General features: G+C 35.5%; 1 protein-coding gene across 1 annotated transcript; it reads right to left on the reverse strand.

Moving 5' to 3' along the window:
* Positions 1-10,522: 10,522 nt before the first annotated feature.
* On the reverse strand, positions 10,523-11,477 carry LOC118975914 (olfactory receptor 6C3). The gene has a single exon (XM_037030146.1). The coding sequence runs from the start codon at positions 11,475-11,477 to the stop codon at positions 10,539-10,541; it is 939 nt and encodes a 312-aa protein (XP_036886041.1). The 3' UTR covers positions 10,523-10,538.
* Between the last annotated feature and the right edge of the window lie 8,337 nt (positions 11,478-19,814).

Here is a 19,814-nt window from a genome sequence, read left to right on the forward strand (position 1 = left end):
ATTTAATTCTGCTCTGATCTTGTTTATTTCCTTCCTTCTACTTGCTCTGGGCTGTCTTTGTTGTTGTTCTTCCAGTTCTTGCAGGCGTCGGGTTAGGTTGTTTGTTTGGGATTTCTATCTTCTTTAGGTAACCTGTATTGCTATGAACTTCCCTCTCAGGACTACCTTTACCATGTCCCATAAGTTTTGGGTTGTTGTGAGTTTATTTTCATTTGTTTGCAGAAACTTTTTTTTCTCTCCANTCTATTACACCCATCCCGTCCCACTCCCCATCCTCCCCCCTCCCTCCCATTTCCACCCTTCTCAGTTGTTGTCCATGTATCCTTTATATAGGTTCCTCTAAATCCCTCCCTTATTTCCCCTGAAATTCCCTCCCCTCTCCCCTCTGGTCACTGTCAGCCTGTTCTCTATTTCAGTGTCTTTGGTTATATTTTGCTTGCTTGTTTGCTTTGTTGTTTAGCTTCCTGTTAGAGGTGAGATCATATGGTATTTGTCCTTCAACACCTGGCTTATTTCACTCAGCATAATGCTTTCCAGTTCGTTTGCAGAAACTTTTAATTTCTTCCCTAATTTCAATCTTGATCCATTTGTTGTTTAATAGCATGCCATTGAGTCTCCATGATTTTGGGTGACTTGGATTTTTTTCTTTGGGCTTGATTTGTAATTTTAGTCCCTTGTGGTCAGAGAAAATGCTTGGTATAATGTTAATTTTCTTGAATTTGTTGAGGCTCGTTTTTTGTGCTATCATGTGGTCTATCTTTGAAAAATGTTCCATGTGCATTTAAAAAGAATGTGTATTTAGCTTCTTTGGGATTAAGGGCTCTCTATATATCAATTAGGTCCATTTCATTTGGGGTGTTGTTTAATGCTGCTACATCTTTGTTGATAATTTGTTTGGAAGATCTGTCCATTTTTGACAGTGGGGTGTTAAAATCCCCTACTATAGTTGTGTTGCTGTCAATATCTTTCTTGAAGTCCTCTAAGATTTTCCTTATGTATTTGGGTACTCCTATATTGGGTGTATAAATATTTACAATGTTAATATGTTGTTGGTGAATTCTTCCCTTGAGTATTATGAAGTGACCTTCTGGGTCTCTCTTTATGGCCCCTTTTTTGAAGTGTATTTCGTACGATATGAGGATTGCTACCCGGGCTTTTTTTTCTTGACCATTTGCTTGGAAAATTTGTTTCCATCCTTTCCCTTTTAGACTTTGATGGTATTTTGTCCCAAGGTGGGTCTCTTGTAGGCAGCATATATGTGGGTCATGCTTTCTTATCCATTCAGCTATTCTATGTCTTTTCATTGGAGCATTTAAGCCATTTATATTTAAGGTTATTATTAATAGGTACTTATTCATTGCCATTTTTGTACCACACTTCCTCTATGTCTCTCCCTTTTCCTTCCTTTCCTTAAAGCAGTCCTTTTAGTATTTCTTGTAGAGCTGGTTTGGTGGAGGAATATTCTTTTAGACTTCTTTTGTCTTGGAAGCTCTTTATTTGGCCTTCTATCTTGATTGAGAGCTTTGCTGGATAAAGTAGCCTTGGTTGTAGGCCTCTGGTTCTCATTACTTGAAATATTTCTTGCCATTCTCTTATTGCTTGGAATGTTTCCATTGAGAAGTCAGTAGCTAACCTTATTGGGGCTCCCTTTACGTTACTTTCTTGTTCTCCCTTGCTGCTTTTAGGATTCTCTCTTTGTCTTGGAATTTTGCCATTTTAATGATGATGTGTCTTGAAGTGGGCCTTTCTGGGTTCCTCTTGATTGGGACTCTTTGTGATTCCTGAATTTTTGTGACTTTTTCTCTCATCAAATTAGAAAAATTTTCCATCATTACTTTTTCAAATAGGTTTTCTATCCCTTGTTCTTCTCCTTCTCCTTCTGGTATTCCTATTATTCAGGTATTATTATGTTTCATATTGTCTTGCATTTCTCTTAGTCCCTCTTCATTCTTTCTGAGCCTCTTTTCTTTTTCTTGCTCTTTCTGTGAGATTCTTTCTACTGTGTCGTCCAACTCACTGATCTGATCTGCCTCATCAGTTTTGCTTTTCATTCCTTCTAATGTGTTCTTCAGTTCCGAAATTGTATTCTTCATTTCCTCTTGGCCTTTGCTGATAGTTTCTATTTCCTTTTTCATGTCGATGTAGTTTGCGGAGAGTTCATTGTAGCTCCCCTCTAGTTTTCGATAGCTCATTTTGAGCTCTTTGCATTTCCTGATAACTAGTGCTTTCAATTCAATATCTGATAGCTGACTTGCCTCTCTTTCATCTAACATTATTTGTGAGACTTCCACCTTTTCTTTCATTTGGGCATTGTTTCTTTGTCTTCCCATTGTTTATGAGACTCTTCTTGTTAGCCTCAGCTTCTTAAATTGATCTGTTCCGACTCCCTGGGTTTATACTGTGAACTTCTGTGGTAGAATACCTGTGAAATTCAGTGGTGCAGTCTCCTGCAGGTATCTTGATGTTTTCTGCTTCCACCTACTCCTTTCTTTGTGTGTGTGTGATCAGCTGGACGGGGAGGCAGAATGGTTTATGAAAGCAGGAGAGTACTTTATGATATTTATAGTCACAGCCAGTAGAGAAGAGATAGAAGATCTTTAGGCTATATATAGTGTTAAGTGTAATCTTCAACCCAATTTGCCACTTTTAAGAAAGGATGGACTAAAGATAATTCTCTAGTTGGCGAGAGAAAGCTTGTGAGCTGTATCTAGAAAGCAGTGTGGTTGCGGGAGGTCAGATTTTGAGGTGAGGTGAGAGTAAAGAATAGTAAATAGGCGTAGCGTGTGAGCAAGTAGAGTTAATCACTTCAGTAATAGAATTCAGAAACCTGTAAAGTGGGCTAAGACCACTTTAGCTCACTAGAGATGTGTTGTGAAGGATTTACAGTGGTATAGAAAACAACAAACAATCATAAAAAAGAAGGGCAGAAGAAGTGATGAAAAAACGATAAATTTGGGATGAAAAGAAGAAGGACTAAAACAGGAAAAAAGAAGAGAGAGGAACAAATTATTGAAAGATAAATCAATAATAGAATTAAAAATATATGATTACTTAAAGTTTTTTAAAAAGTTAAAAAAAGCCCACCCTCCCTTCTTGGTTTCTAACTGTCCAATCCGGCTTTTCTGGTTTCAACAAGAATCCTCTGTGGGCTGCGTTGTAGGTGCAGGTGCACACCCATGGGCCAGCCAGGCCTTTAGACTGGGGTGCAGGCTCCTGCCCACCCAACAGGCTGCCTGGGTCCCACAGGATCTGGTACTGATCCTTCCCATTCCTGTGGCTGAATGAGAAGCAAGTCAAACTGCCTTCTCAGGAGAACACCTCAGTCCGCTTTCCAATAAAAACTTCTCCAGAAATCCTGCCTCTCAGCCCAGCCCAATCCCCAGCCTGAGCGGGTAGGACAATGCTCCTCTCAAATCTCTCGGTCTGGCGGGCTAGCAGGCTGGAGGGCTGGTGACCACAGACATTGCAACATGGCCCCCTGTCCTTGCCACCCTCCCTGCAAACCTAGGCAGACAGGTCTCTGCCTGGTGCCACCCAACCCTGCCTAGATGGGGAGGGAGGGAGCCAGCTCTCTTCAAAAAACCCTGCAGCCCGGTGCCGGGCTCCCGATAAGTACTCTGTGGCTGATGCCCTCATCGCTTGGCGTAGCCGGAAGCCACTGGGCCCCGACCGCTGTTGCAGCAGTGGCTCCGAGGCCATTTGGCGCTGGCCGAGGGCTGCCGGCCAGGCTGTCTCCATTCTTACTCACATCCCTGAGACCCCACTGACCTGTAGCTGTCTGGTCCGTCACTATCTCTGGTGTCTTATTTTCATAAATGCTGGGGAATTGTTGGTTGGGGAATTGATTACACTGTTCCTCAGTAGATCTGCCAGGATTTTCTCCCAAGGGTACGAGAACTGGAGTCACTCCGTCATACTCCGCCTCCATATTCTCCCTCTCTCTCCAAGATTTTTAAGATTAAAAATTTTTTCTCCAGATCTTTACTGTTTCTTTGGGAGATAGATGAAGTTAATCAATGTATATTGTTAAGCAGTATGTTATGCATATCGAGGTAGAGACTTTTAAAGCATAATAGCTGTTTAAACTCTAAGTAGACTGTTTTTTTAATGATTAATATACAGAACTTGAATAATGTGTCATAAGTATGATGTTGAATTGCAAATGGCAAACATCATCATAATAGTGTTTATATGATGTTTATTTGTGGACCTTAATGTTATTTAAAATTTTACATTATGGGGAATCTGTTGTTAAATAAATATACATGGAAATTGCTTTAATATATGTGACCTCATCTTAACTTAAATGCGTCTGTCAAGACCCTATTTCCAAATGTCATATTTACAGATTCCAGGGGAACATGAATTTTTGAAAGGAACTATGCAAACCCATCCAGTACTTAGGACAAAAACTTCTTTTTAAACTAAATATTATAGGATATTATTAGTTAATAACAGTATGTAAGTTTCAGGTGTACAGCTCTATAATACATCATCTGTATATTGCAGTGTGTTCTCACTACCCAAAAGCTAGTCTCCTTCTGACCACATAGTTGACAAACCAATAGCGATTTTAGACAATAACATACATCTCCATTGAGCATAGCAAGCTATATGCTTTCTAAATTATTATAGAATCAGCTTCCTTTTTTTACTGCTTATATATGTTTAATATCATATGTTTTAATATTGGGTTGGAGTTTTTTCCCATCATTTTAATTGTGTATAACAAAAAACTACTTAATATTACGTAAAAATAGTTAAGAAACATAAGTATTTCTATTTTAAACATATTTTTTCTTGGCCTCATTTGTTGTTTTTCTTTTAATGTTTCTTCACATTTACTCAAAGATTCCTCCTTCTGCACAGATCCATTGTATACCTCGTAAATTTGTTTCTTGTGTCACAGTTAATCAGGCAGCAGAAGCAGACACCCTGGTTTCGAAGATTGGCTCTGTTGCTATGGCTCCCCAGGCTGACTATGCCCTTGGCAGATCTGACCTCAGGACGGTAGTTTGCAGTGTACAATGGGTACACAAGTTTTGGGCCCAAACCTTAGGGAAAAAAATCTTTTGTTTTAATTTTTAATTTAGTTATTCATTTATTTATATTTCTATACTCGTTTTTGTATTATAAAGTAATTTAGCACTTATTTTTGAACATTTGGATATCATTATTGCTTTCTAGAGTTATGCTTTTAATGCACGAGCATAAATAAAATAATTAAAAACATATAGATACACAATTAATACTACCCTTGTATAATGTGTATCCTTATTTCCCCTAAAAAATTTGGGCAAAAATGTTTATGTTCTTGTGTTCAATCTTGCAACAATTTCATTCTGCAAATAAGTACACTGATCAATAAAACTGGCTTAGTGTAGCCTGTAGAAATACTTTTCATTTGGGGTCTTTTGATATTTAAAACCAGGTTTTTCTGATTTTCTTCAGTTGTGGGGTTTGAAGTTCATTCAAACGAATCCAATATTTCTGGGAAATGTTCATGAACAACTGAATATATGTACAAAGTCACCATAAAGCTGAAGAAGTGCAGTTTGGAAAATTTTAGCAGTCTCTAAATTTGACCAGATCTCTAATCACATAAGAAATGAAGTCCTCTCTGGAACTACCACATCCTACTGTGGTTATGTTGTATCAAATTGAAGCATTTTTAATTTAACTAATAAGCCATTATTTGAAATGTAAGACTGTGGATGTCATATGGATCAGAGCTGGAGAGAAAGCAAACTTCTAAGGAGAAATTTAATAGCAAACACTTCATGTGAAAATGCCATGCTCTGGATTTTGTCACCTAGTATTTGCAAACCACACCAAGCATATACAGACAACTAAAGTGGTGAACATATGTAATTAACATGATAAAATACTGTATCATTTGCACTGAAGTGGGCACTGCAGTCAGACAGAAAAGTGCAGCTGCAAAGAAACCAAGTGAGACAGGCCACAGAAAAACAGATGAACAAGTGTCTTAGTCTTCCAGCTGGTCTGTTTTTCAGATGTCACAGTCTCATTCTTTTAAAAAATAATTTCTATAGTTCTCCAATAAATGTTACTGCTGGGAAAAGATATTAATTTTTTAAATACCATTACCGCCTCCAAGGTTATAGCCACTTTAAATGAGGGTTTTATTTTCTCAAGTTTTTCTGATATTTGACTTGATATTTTTCATTGAATCATACTCTCTTTCTTGTATTAATTTTTTTGTAGCTTACAGTGTTCATGCCTTAAATAAGTTTTTATTTTTGCTAGTTTATGTATAATCTTATGATGTCAGAACTAATGGGGGCTTTAGCAATTATCTAATTCAAATTTCTTATTTTGTAGATTAGAAAACTGAAGATCCAAATGAATAATTTCCTCCAGTCAAATAATGATGGAGCCAAGATCACAATTCATATTTTGAGGTGCTCAGCATCTAGTCAGTGGAGTACAGTAAAATACTTTCCAGATGAAAATAACAATTTTTTAACACTCAGAAATTCATTCAGGTGTATTTATCTTTTATTTTTACTTTAGAAGTAAGTAGCTCTCAAAAATGTTCTGTTTTTGGTGAAATGTGCTTCATATTAAGAGACCCTATCACCATCAATAAAGTGAGCTCCATAGATATTTCCTTTCCTCCTCTACTCTACATTTTCTGGCTCTGCAGTCTTCATTTGTGAAGATGCAGCTTTTGTAACCTGGTGGGAATGCAGACTAGTGCAGCAACTGTGGAAAATAGTATGGCATTTTCTCAGAAAACTAAAAATGGAACTGCCTTCTGACAGAGCAATACCACTGTTGGGATTGTACCCTAAGGATCCTGAAACACCAATCCAAATTCTACACACCCCAATGTTCATAGCAGCACAATTTACAATATTCAAGTGCTGGAAACAACCTAAGTGCCCATCTGTAAATGAGTGAATAAAAACCCTGTAGTATATTTACACAAAGGAATGCTACACAAAAGAAAGAAAGAAGGAGCTCCTATAATTTGGGACAGCATAGATGGATCTGGAGAGCATTAAGCTAAGTGCAATAAGCCAGGCAGTGAAAGAGAAATACCATATGATCTCACCTATAAGTGGAACCTAATTAACAAAACAAAGAAGGGAGCAAAATAGAACCTGATACATAGAAATAAAGAAGACGCTGACAATAGCAAGATAGTAGGGAAATAACATGGGAAAGTAGGGGAAGGGTTGTCAAGGAACATGTATAAAGGACCCAAGGACAAAGACAACTGGGCGGTGGGGGAGGATTAAGGGTGGAAGGTGATGGTGGGTAGGGTGGAGGAGAGTAATGGGGGGGAAATAAGAACTGTAATTACATGACGATATAAAAATAAAAAAATATTAAAACAATTACAGAGTTTTGCCCTTAGGAGACTGAATTATCATGCAGGTGTATATCACATCAGAAATTAGCAATAGAAGAGTTGGCAATTCCAAGTTTTTTTGCTAAAGTGACTTTCTGTATTTAAGTTTAGAACTTTAAGCTAAAAAGCTTAAATTAAATTTATTGGATGACATTGGTTAATGAGATTACATAGGTTTCACATGTACAATTCTATGATATTTCATCTGTATATTGCTCTTTGTGCCTACCACCACAGTTAAATCTTCTCTCACCACATATTTGACCCCTTTTACCTTTTACTATTCCCCCAATTCCACTTCCCTCTGGTAACCACCATACTGTTTGTGTCTATTAGTTTTAATTCCAAAAGAGTAATTGTCTTCTGAATATTTAATTTTCTGTGACACAAAATCCTCATAAGCCAAACCTGGCATTTTTGGATGGACTCATTTGGCATTTTTGTGAAAGAACAAATAATCTAAACAGCATTTATTCTGGAATTCTAAATTTTTCTTGTATATGTTTATTTTGCAAGGTTTTTCCTTTTCCAAGAGAATTGGCGAAATGGTTTTTTGGGGGAGTGTAACTCTGATTTTAATCACTGTTCTGATGTTTATCAGCCCTGTATAAGTTCCTATGAATTTTTATGTTTCATTCTTTAAAAAGAAGAAAAATCATATTCACTTAAAGGGACACAATCTTAGATGGGTAGGTAAAATATTTCCCATACTTTAAAACAATATTCACATGTTTAAAAGTGAATATTGGTTTATAGAATTATTATTTTGTGCATAATAAATTAAATCAATAAAATAGTATATAGAAAGGAATTAATTATCTCTGGCTGTTTTCTGTGTCTTTTCATATGATTCACCATCACTTCTCTAACTTTTACAGCTGTTATTTGTAATAATAATTGTCTTGGCCCAGAATAGCCATTTAATTATATCCATTTTATTATTTTACTTGGAAATTCTTACTGAATTACTGCAAATGTTGTGAGCAAACCTATCTTTTATGTTGACAGAGCACTTGGTATGTTTATAAAAGATTAACTCATACATGTTTACTCTTCTATCTTACCTGAAATCCCACAGGCTGAAGATGGTATATTATATTAATCCAAATATCCAGCATGTACCTACAACTTAGTTGCTTTAATAATAGACAACAGTGTGGTAATTGTGGTAATAAGGGGACTAAGTGGGTATAGAAAAATGCAATATTCACAATCATGTGAGAATTAGGAGGAAATTGTGTACAAGATTCTGATTCTGCTTATATGAAGCTGTTAATGTTGACATATAAATATTAAGAACAAATACTGCATGAAAACACTTATTATTTACAAGGTATCATCTTAGAGTATTCAATGTATAGTATTGTTATTGGTTTTCTTTGTTTTGTACATGGACTTAATTTGAGAAATATACATCAGTGTTTCCTGGATATAGGATAGTCAGTGTTTGGAATAATTTAACACCTACTAGAAATCTAGACTGTGGTCACTAGTATAAATTTTTTCAAGTAGATCTGAGGAATAATAGTACACAGGTAAAACTGAAATGATGATCAATCCAGGATTCCCAAAACAAGTTGGGGCTAGAGGGAATTGTATTGGAGAGAGTTTTGACGACCATCATAACTCTATTCCCAGTAACCTTTTTTTTACTCATAAATAATGTGATTTTTATAATATACAAGATAATGAGCAAGAAAGAAAATAAAAGTGAAAATGAAGATGGCTGACAAGGTTTATCAAATGCTTGTGATTCAAAGATTAAAATGGATAGTTACAATTATTGTGCAATTCACCACAATTCCACTAGAAGAGTCAGAAAAACTGACATTTTTGGTCAACATTACTTGTCCTGTAGGCCACTTATACCTAAATTGTTGCACTTACCAAATAAAATTTTAATTATATTATTTTTTCTTCCTATTAGAATATCAGCAAACTTAGGGTGAGAATCACTCTTTTTCATCACTGTGTCTCCAAGAACTGCTAAAATTCTTTAGCAGTTCGAATATTTAACATAAACTTCTCATAATTATTACTAGTGAAAGTCAGTGTAAAAAATTAAAGGAATCATATTAGTCTGGATTTCGAAGTTAAAGAAAAGTAAATGCCATCTTGAATGTGACCGTCTCTGTGACAATGAACTCTCAACCTCAATTTCCTTCTGTTCATTCATTTATAAATTAGAAATAATAATGCTCACTTTCTAAGAGGTTTTATAAAATAAATAGTTCATATACTTTTCCTAATAAAAATAGAGTGTGTAGAATATTATCAACAGATGTTATTTCTCTTCCTTACTTCCCAAATTTCTAAATCTAAAGTCAGTTCTAGATGCTCTAGTTAAAGTTCAGTTCTCCAGAAAGTTGAACTGTTACCAGTTTATCATAGTTTCATGCATTTTACTTGATATATTTTACATTGTCTGTTCTCTACCTATATTTTAACTTTTGAAGGTAGTTAACCTAACTAAAGAAAAATATCTCTGACTAAAAAGGAATAATAATTATAGATACCTCATAAAATTATTTACAGGATTCAATGAATCATTACAAAACAAATGATAGTGCTGGCATATAGTGATTGCTGAATTAATTTTATTTTGTTTGCTACCTTTCTTCTTCTTCCCTCTTCTCCTTCTTATTATAATTATTATTAATAGCATAAATAATTTTAATATACATGAGTGTAAATCATTTAATATATATATGTAGATGTTTAGATTTTGTTCCCAACACCCTGGTGATGGTGACTATTTGATTTCATTCAAATACCAAATAAAATCAAAATTTTCTAATAACATTCATTTCTATTACCTGGTAAGAGTGAAATTTCAGAATTTCAAATCTATTCCAACATCTTTCCATCAAACTAAATGCTCTATTTCTCTTCAAAAGTTAATACCTTCTACTCAAAATTATAATCATTAAGCCAGATGTTTTTATGTCATCCAAGTGCATTTGAACAAAATATTTGAATTTACAGAATATTCTAAAGCGATATTCAGCTTTTTCAAATTTACTGAGTTTAACATTTAAAAAATTTTAATATGAGAATAAAAAAGGAAAAATAATTGTAATGAAGGAAAGAGTGTTTTGAGAGAGTATGAATAATAGAAAGCACTGATAATTTTATTCTTTTAATGTTACTGGTACTTTCATTTACCAGAGAAAAAGATAACCTTTTGAATAGCATCCTTCAAGGCTTGCTTCACTTGCTGGTTCCTCAAGGTATATATAAATGGATTCATCATAGGAGCAACAGAAGTATTCAGAATAGCTACTCCTTTGGTCAAAGATGCCTTTTCTTTTGCTGAAGGATTGGCATACATGAATATGCAGCTTCCATAAGAGATGGAAATGACAATCATGTGAGAGGAGCATGTAGAAAATGCTTTTTTTCTCTGGCTGGCAGAAGGCAGTTTCAGAATTGTCCTAGTGATGAGTGTGTAGGATAGAATTATTAATGCTAAAGTGGACGGCAGAATCACTATTGCAGAGTAAAAACCAATCACTTCCAGGAGCCAAGTGTCTGAGCAGGATAATTGCAAGAGGGGGAAATAGTCACAGGCAAAGTGATCAATGACATTGGACCTGCAGTAATCTAATTGGAGAAAAAGAATAATGGGTGGGAAGATACTTAAGAATCCTGCCAGCCAAGCACAGAGGACGAGCAATATGCAGACTCTACTGTTCATGATGATGGTGTAGTGCAGGGGTTTGCAGATGGCTACATAGCGATCATAGGACATGGCAGTTAGAAGATAAAATTCAGTTACACCCATGAAGATGAAGAAAAACAATTGAGCTATGCAATTATTGTAGGGAATTGTTTTGTCTCTGGTGATAATTGTGCCCAAAAATCTGGGAATACAGACGGTTGTAAAAGATACTTCTAATACAGAGAAGTTCCTGAGGAAGAAATACATAGGGGTCTTTAGATGAGAATCCACCAAGGTGAGAGTGATGATAGTCAAATTTCCAGAGACACTTAATATATATGTGATAATTAAGAAGAAAAAAATCACAGTCTGAAGCTCTGGATCATCTGATAGTCCTAGAAGAATGAATTCTGTGGGTACTGTGTGGTTTCTCATTGCTGATCCTTCCCCCACTGTAGAACAGAAAATACATATTTCCCCTATGTAACATAAAACAGTTAAAACAAAATTGATGATAGAGCATAAATTTTTTTAAATTTCTATGATGATAAATAGTCTATAAAATTCCAAACACAGTTCCCTTCAGCCACTCTCTCCAATTTCCATTTGACCTTACAATCAAGTAATGAATATTAGCTCAGGTTAAATAAAACCTTTTCTTTGAACATATACATACCACAAAAAAGAGTTTGTGCTAATATTTAAACAAAAGCTATTTCTTCTTCTGTTTCTTTAAATTAACCCTGTAATTATCCTTTAAAATATTTATCTCCTTTTAAAAATATGAAAATGGCCCTACCTCAGTAGATTGAGCGTGGGCCTGTGAACCAGAGGATCACAGTTTGATGCCCAGTCAGGGCACATGCCTGGGATGTAGGCCAGTTCTCAGCAGGGGATGCAACAGAGGCAACCATATGTTGATATTCCTCTCCCGCTCTCTTTCCCTTCCTCTCAAAAGATAAATAAATAAAATCTAAATATATATATATATGAAAATATTCTAAGTGATTTTTTCTTTTTCTCAATATTATAAAAATAGTCTATATTGTGGATAATCTAAATAACAGAATTTAAAAGTTTACAGAGGTTAGTTTGGCCAATCATCACATTTTATATTTTGAGGATTACATAGTTTAGGAGATTTTTACAAAGTGAAACAACTAGTCAACATGGTAATCATCTCACCCTAGAGCATACCTGGTTATTCATGGGAATGCTTTGCTGGCCTTGTCTTCTACATTACTTTCTTAAGGGTTTGGTTGGTGCTATTAGTCTCTCCACAACATTTTTTTCCCTTTCCTGATAGAAAGGTCAGAACAAGAAAGGCAAACTTTTATTATTAAAAATAAATAATCACCTAGAAACAGTTTAATCTATACAATGTACAATTCTTTTTTTGTTTGTTTTCATTATTGCTATAGCCTAGAAATAAGTGGACAAAATAACACTTACTGAGGAGATATTCTTTCTAATAGGGAATAATCCTATTAGAATCTTATTTCTATAGTAGAATACCATTGAACTTAGAAAAATGTAACTGAACAATCCAAAACTTATTTCTGAGTTCTTGCTTTAGAATTCAATTAAAAGTTTTCTTGATAGTAAACAATTATTTAACTTTTAATATTGAAGTGGATGTAAATCCACAAATACATATGCAAATAATATCTTTAAACATTTGAATAAAGTAGAATATTATATTGAAGAATAGCAGATTTACTTACTTCTTGCTTCTTCTTGATTAGTCTAAAATTTAATTGTCTAATTGGCTTAAACATTTCCATAATTTCAGAGCTGATAAACTGAGTTAGAAATTTATTTGATTTTATTATACTATCAAAGTAAATGTGATTTAACTTTCTCATGGTAGCATAGTTCTCTTCTTAGACTAGTAATATTTGATAATATCTTTTATTCCTGGTATTATAAAATTTTTGGAACATATTATTATCATACAGTTTATTCCTGTTTTTTGTTTCTCACCCAAGATCAATGCACTAACTCAGTTACACCTGGTTAGACAAGGAAATAAAACACATTTGTTAAAGATTTTCTTTGTATTTATGCAAATATTTCAAATAAATATTTTGTAATTCTATGCTTATACACCTATAAAATTTAAGTAATGTTTTCCTAAAAATAAAATTTAAGTAATGATATTTTTCTGCAAATGCTGTATTAAAAAATAGAAAATAAGAATGTTCTTCTCTATGTCATATATGTCATACAGGTAGAACTGGACTTATTTTATGTGTCTTTTTTTTGGCTCAGGGGAGTTCATTAAGTAAACAGAGTGCCAAGGAAAGGCATCATTAAAAGATATGTTGAATCATGTTTATAAATATTGATAAAATTTAAACAAAATGATTGAGGTAAATGGGGCAAATATATAAACAAGATGTGATATTGAGTGTGTGAAGTTTGATTTAGAATATAACTCTTCTATGATTGTACAAGGAGTCCATATTTTTCTCATAGAAAATTTTGGACTTAACCTCAACAGTTTTTTACTATGCCAAAATGAAATGATAGGAAACACTGTTTTGAATTTCTAGTATTACTTGTCTTCTGAAATGGAAAACATTGAAAACCAGTAAGAAGTTTATCCCAATATTGACTCTGAATTCAGAGAAACCTTTCCCATGGCCTATGACTAGTTATAGCAATATTTGCTATGAGTTGCTGACTACATTTCTTTACCATATCATTTACTTTCATTAAATCCTAATGTTAAAATTTTTTGCCTATATTTGTCATATGACATCTTCTCATTGTGAGAATATTTATAAACCAAGAACATAAATACTTGGAAATCAGGCATTCAGTATTTTTAACTTCTTTATTTTCACATTTTCTGCAATGGAAGATACAAATTTTATAACTAGAATATAATACTCATTTACCATATATACACATGTGTAATATGAACTTTCCCTTTAGCAATTTAGCCATATTTTCTTTACATTGTAAATATGAACATAAACCATGTATGCCAGGATGAAAATTATTTATAGAACTGAAAGATGAATGTATATGAAATTGTGACAGAAGAAAAAAATAAGAAAGGATGAACAAAGCACTAGTTGATACTAGTTGATACATAGACATCAACATGTGTTGACTTTATAATTGATACACATTAAAATAGGCAATAAAAGTATTTATTCAACATGTTTCACTAGAAATAGTGAAATTAATTTTCTTTTTTCCTATTTATTTATTTATTTATTTAAATTGTTGTTTGAGTACAGTTCTCTGTCTTTTACTCCCATCCCAGCCCACCCTCACAGTGCTCCCATTTCCAACCCCCCTAGTTTTTGCCCATGTGTCCTTCATACTTGTTCCTGTAAACCCTTCTCCCTTTCCCCTGAAATTCCCTCCCCTCTCTCTGGTCACTGTCAGCCTGTTCTCTATTTCAGTGTCTTTGGTTATATTTTGCTTGCTTGTTTTTTTTGTTATTGTTGAAATTCATTTTCTACTAATGAACATTGTACTCATTGGTCTTTATTTTACATACACATAGTAAAACTATTTATATTTTGTATCTTAAACTCTTTAATAATAATACACATAGCAATAATTTTTAAGTATAATTTATTGGTTATGCTATTACAGTTGTCCTGATTTTTCCCATTTGTGTCTCTTCCACCCAGTACCCTCCTTCCCTCTAGCAATTCTCCCCTTAGCTCATGTCCATGGGTGGTGCATATAAGTTCTTTGGCTTCCCCATTGCCTGTACTGTTCTTAACATTCCCCTGTGTATTTTGTACCTACTCAGTTATGCTTCTAAATGTCTTCACTTATCCCCTATTCTCCCCCCTCCCAGCTGATAACCGTCCAAATAATCTCCATATCTATGATTATATTCCTGTTCTAGGTGTTTACTTAGATTGTTTGGGTATTTTTTAAAGATTCAGTTGTTCATAGTTGTGAGTTTGCTGTCATTTTAATGTTCATAGTTTTGATTTTTTCTTTTTGTTAAATAAACCCCTTTATGTTTTATTTTCTTTTTTAGTTGTTTTAATTTTTTAAGTTGTTGCTCAAGTACAGTTGTCTCCATTTTGTCCCATCCAACATGTCCCATCCCTGCCTCCCACCCTCTTACCTACCCCTCATTGGCTTTATCCCTGTGTCCTTTATACATGTTCCTTGATGACCTTTCCCTTTCTTTCCTCTGTTGTACCTCTCCTACCTCCCCTTTGTTTGCTGTCAGCTTATTTTTTATTTCAATGTCTGTAGTTATATTTTGCTTGCTTGTTTTGGTGATTAGGTTCCCCTTATAGGTGATACCATATGGTATTTGTCTTTCACTGCCTGGCTTATTTCACTTAGCATAATGCTCTCCAGATCCATCCATGCTGTCACAAAGGGCAGGAGCTCCTTCCTTCTTTCTGCTGTGTAGTATTCCAGTGTGTAAATGTAATGTAGTTTTTTTATCCACTCATTTACTAGTGGTACTTAGGTTGTTTTCAGCACTTGACTAATGTAAATTATGGTGTAAACTTTGGGGTGCATAGGTTCCTTTGAACTGGAGTGTCCGGATCTTTATCACATAAACCCAGTAGTGGTTTTGCTGGGTTAAAAGCAGTTCCATTTTTAATTTTTGAGGAAATTCCATACTGTTTTCCACAGTGGCTGCACCAGTCTGCATTCCAACCAACAGTGCACTGAGGTTCCCTTTTCTCCACAATCACTCCAGCACTTGTTTGTTGATTTGTTTACGGTGGCCATACTGGCCGGTGTGAAGTGGTATGTTGTTGTGGTCTTAATTTACATCCATATAATGGCTAGTGATGCTGAACATCCTTTCATACGTCTCTAGGCCCTCTGTATGTTCTCCATGGAGAGGTGTCTGTTCAGGTCTTTTGCCCATTTTTTAATGGGGTTGTTTGTCTTCTTGGTATGGAGTTGTGTGAGTTCTTTATTTATTTTGGAGATCATTTCCTTGTATGGGGTATCATTTGCAAATATATTTTTGCATATGGTTGGTTCCCTTTTCACTTTACTGTTGTTTTCTTTAGCCATGCAGAAGCTTTTTATTTTGATGAAGTCCCATTTGTTTTTTCTTTCTTTTATGCCCCTTGCTCCAGGGGACATATCAGTGAAAAAAAAATGCTGCATGGAATATCTGAGATTTTTCTGCCTAAGTTCTCTAGAACTTTCATGGTGTCCCAACCTATATTTAAGTCTTGAATTTAAGACTGGTGTCACCAACTTATATTTAAGTCTTATATCCACCTTGAATTTATTTTTGTATATGATATAAGTTGGTGATTGAGTTTCAGTTTTTTGCATGTAGCTGTCCAGATGTCCCAACACCATTTGTTGAAGAGGCTATTTTTACTCAGTTTTATGCTTGTGCCCCCTTTGTTGAGAATTAATTGACCATAAAGACTAGGGTTTATTTCTGAGCTCTGTTCAGTTCTATCAGTCTGTATGTCTGTTCTTATGCCAGTACCATACTGTTTTGATTACAGCAGGCTTATAATATAGTTTGATATCAGGAATTGTGATCCCTTTATTTTTCTGCTTTATTTTTCTTTCTCAAAATTGCTGCAGCTATTCAGGGACATTTATGGTTCCATATAAATTTTTGAAATGTTTGTTCTATATCTGTGAAATGTATCATTGGTATTTTAATAGGATTGTGTTAAATTGATTTGGGTAGTATGGACTTTTTGATGGTGTTAATTCTTCGTACCGTGAACAACATATATGCTTCCATTAATTTGTGTCTTCCTTAATTTCTTTCTTTAGTGTTGTGTTGTTTTCTGAGTATAGGTCTTTCACCTCCTTGGTAAGATTTATTCCTAGGTTATTTTATTTTTCTTGTTGCTATAGCAAAATGAAATTTTTTTCTTGATTTTTGATTCTAATATTTTATTGTTGGTTTATAAAAATGCCTTCAATTTCTTTTTAAAATAATTATAACATTTTATTTTGAAAAAAATTATTTTAATTCTTGTTCAAGTACCGTTTTCTGTCTTTTACTCCCATCCCAACCACCCTCCCCAGTGATCCCCACCTCTCTCCCATTTCCACCCCTCTTAGTTTTTGTCCATGTGTTCTTTATAATTGTTCCTGTAAACCTGTTCCCTTTTTCCTTGAAATTCCTTCTCTTCTCCCCTCTGGTCATTGTAAATACCTTCAATTTCTGAATATTGACTTTGAATGCTGCTGTTCTGCCAAATTCAGTTATTAGGTCAAGAAGTTTTTTGGAGGAGTCTCTACAGTCTTCTATCTACAGTATCATAACACCTGCAAACAGTGACAGTTTTACTTCTTACTTTCCAATTTGGATATTTTTATTTCTTTTTTATGTCTGATTGCTGTGACTAGGACTTCCAATATATGTTCAATGGAAGTGGTGAAAGTGGACACCCTTGTCTTGTTCCTCATCTGAGGAGGAAAGCTTTTAGTTTTGCCTCTTGAGTCTGATCATGAATCATTGATATCATCACGTGATTTTTGTCTTTCTTTTTGTTTATGTGATTTATTACATTTATTGATTTGCTAATGTTGTACCATCCTTTCATTCCTGGGATGAGTCCCACTTGATCATGGTGTATGATCTCTTTAATGTGTTGCTGGATGCAGTTTGCCAATATTTTGTTGAGGATTTTGGCATCTATGTTCATCAGTGACATTGGCCTGAAGTTTTCTTTCTTTGTTGTGTGTTGCATCCATCAACCACAAGAACAAATGTCGGAGACTTTCAGGGTTTCAAAGATATTACTTTATTGGCCAAGTTTAACTTGCGCAGGGGCGAACTCTCAAAGTGTCCAGAGACACGGTGCCCGCAGGGGCTGCAAACGAGAGTCGCGCCCAGCGCTTACAGCTAAGTCCTTATATAGAGGCAAGCAAGCAAGCGTTGCACAGAAGCAGATGTGGTGGTTAGCTATTGGCTTACAGAGCCCGTGTGCGGGAACAGGGTGGGGTCTGATTCACCTGAAAGGAAAATTTTGAAACTAAACAGATGGCAATCAACTTACAGGATGTTTGCTAGGGACGCAGGCTCCTTGGGGCTGAGACTATTTTCTTGTTCCCAACATTCCCCCGTTTTCTTTGGGGGTATGTCAAACCCTTGACTCTTCTTCATTTGGGATGATCAGGGGTCCTAGGACAGGGGCTGGGAAGGAGAGAAGAGTGTCCTGCCACTAGGAGGACGCTCCTGCCCTGGCCCTGGGCCATAGTCTGTCTTTAAGTCTATTTATGCATTGTAAGTTTTCTTCAACTAAGCCACTTTTATTAACAAAATAGTAACACTCTTCTCCTAGGAATATATAGGTCCCCCCTGTTCTTGGATTCAGAGCATTAATGAGGTTTCTTTCCTCATTATTTTTCTTTTCCTGTGATTAACTATTAGGAGGGGTTCTGAGATTCCTTTTTCCTTTTGGAATCATATAAAGGACAATGGATGAAGGTCTCATCTTCTTATAACTACTTCAGGCTGGACATGGACATTGTCCTACCTACCCTTGGGTCAGGGGTACCCTGAAAGAGGAGGAGGTGGGTGCAGCACAGAGGGAGTCCTTCCTGCAAGGGGAAGGACCTTACAGGGTCCTGGTCAGTTGGTTGTCACCAGGAAGTTGCAGGCTTGGTGTCCAAAGGCTGGCACTACTGGACCGTTGGCCTTCTGGTCAGGTCATATTCTGGAGGTGACAGATTAGGCAAGTCATAGGCATATGGCCTATGTAAACAGGAGAACACACAGGTTAATTCACACAATAATTTCCAAACCAGTTGCTGTGCCTGTGAGACTGTCTTTTGGGATGATATTCCATTGCAAGGTCCTTCCTGAAATGACATTTAACAGTGGCAATTTGACAGGTCCTTTGCACCTGTAAATTGTACATCTTTGGTGACATCACAAACCAGGTTTCAACTCTTAAATGAAAATAAGACAGTTTTAAGATAGTTAGCTGCGCCATTCTGATATCCAATACTGAACATAGTGATTTTCCTAGAACTATAATTTTTCTCCTTAAGATCACCCTCACTGTTATTACAGGGACTACTTTAGGTCCCACTTTTGATTTTGACTGTTCATTTGCATAAACACACCAAGAGCAGCCTGGATCACTTATGATCCTTAAGTCCGCTTTGCTGGAACTCACACAGGGAACCTTCAGATTGACTTCTCAGTCTGCCCCTCAGGGCACAGAAGTAGAGCCACACATCGGCCATCTGGCTTCGCCTGTACCAGTCATTTCACTCAAATCCTTAAGCCTCCATTGTGCCTATAGGTTCCTTTTAGCCATCTTTCAGGAAGGCAACCTTCGTTCCTTCCCCGGAAAGACTGGCACGAACCACACAACTAACCAATGTACCAGGCTTTTCTCGTGGGCGTTTGCTAGCTTCACAGGTCAATCCCAGTTCCTCTGAGCTCTCTGGTAATGACCAGAACCCATACATGCCTCCTTCAGGTGTGACATTCCAGTCAAAGTCTTGGTTAACAAAACCATTATTAATGACTGGTCTTGTTGGTTTTATGCAAAGAAACTTTACGTCATTATTCATTCCTTCAGAATGCCAAATTCTGGAGGGATCAGGTAGGGAGAAAAACACAAAGCTTGAAGGAAATCTTTCTCTTTCTAATACCCATCAAGATGCATCTCCATGCCTTATACCTTCTATTACTAATATCATATAATTTCTTTCCAAAATTTTCACATTTCCATTTATTTTTATAACTTCCCACAGAATTTCTGCAATATTTGCAAACCTTCTATAGCCTTTTTACCTATCCAGATTTATCCATAATTCTATTTT

Source organism: Sturnira hondurensis, unplaced genomic scaffold (assembly GCF_014824575.4).
Source record: "Sturnira hondurensis isolate 20B ecotype Veracruz unplaced genomic scaffold, ASM1482457v3 Scaffold0020601, whole genome shotgun sequence".
Classification (NCBI taxonomy): Eukaryota; Metazoa; Chordata; class Mammalia; order Chiroptera; family Phyllostomidae; genus Sturnira; species Sturnira hondurensis.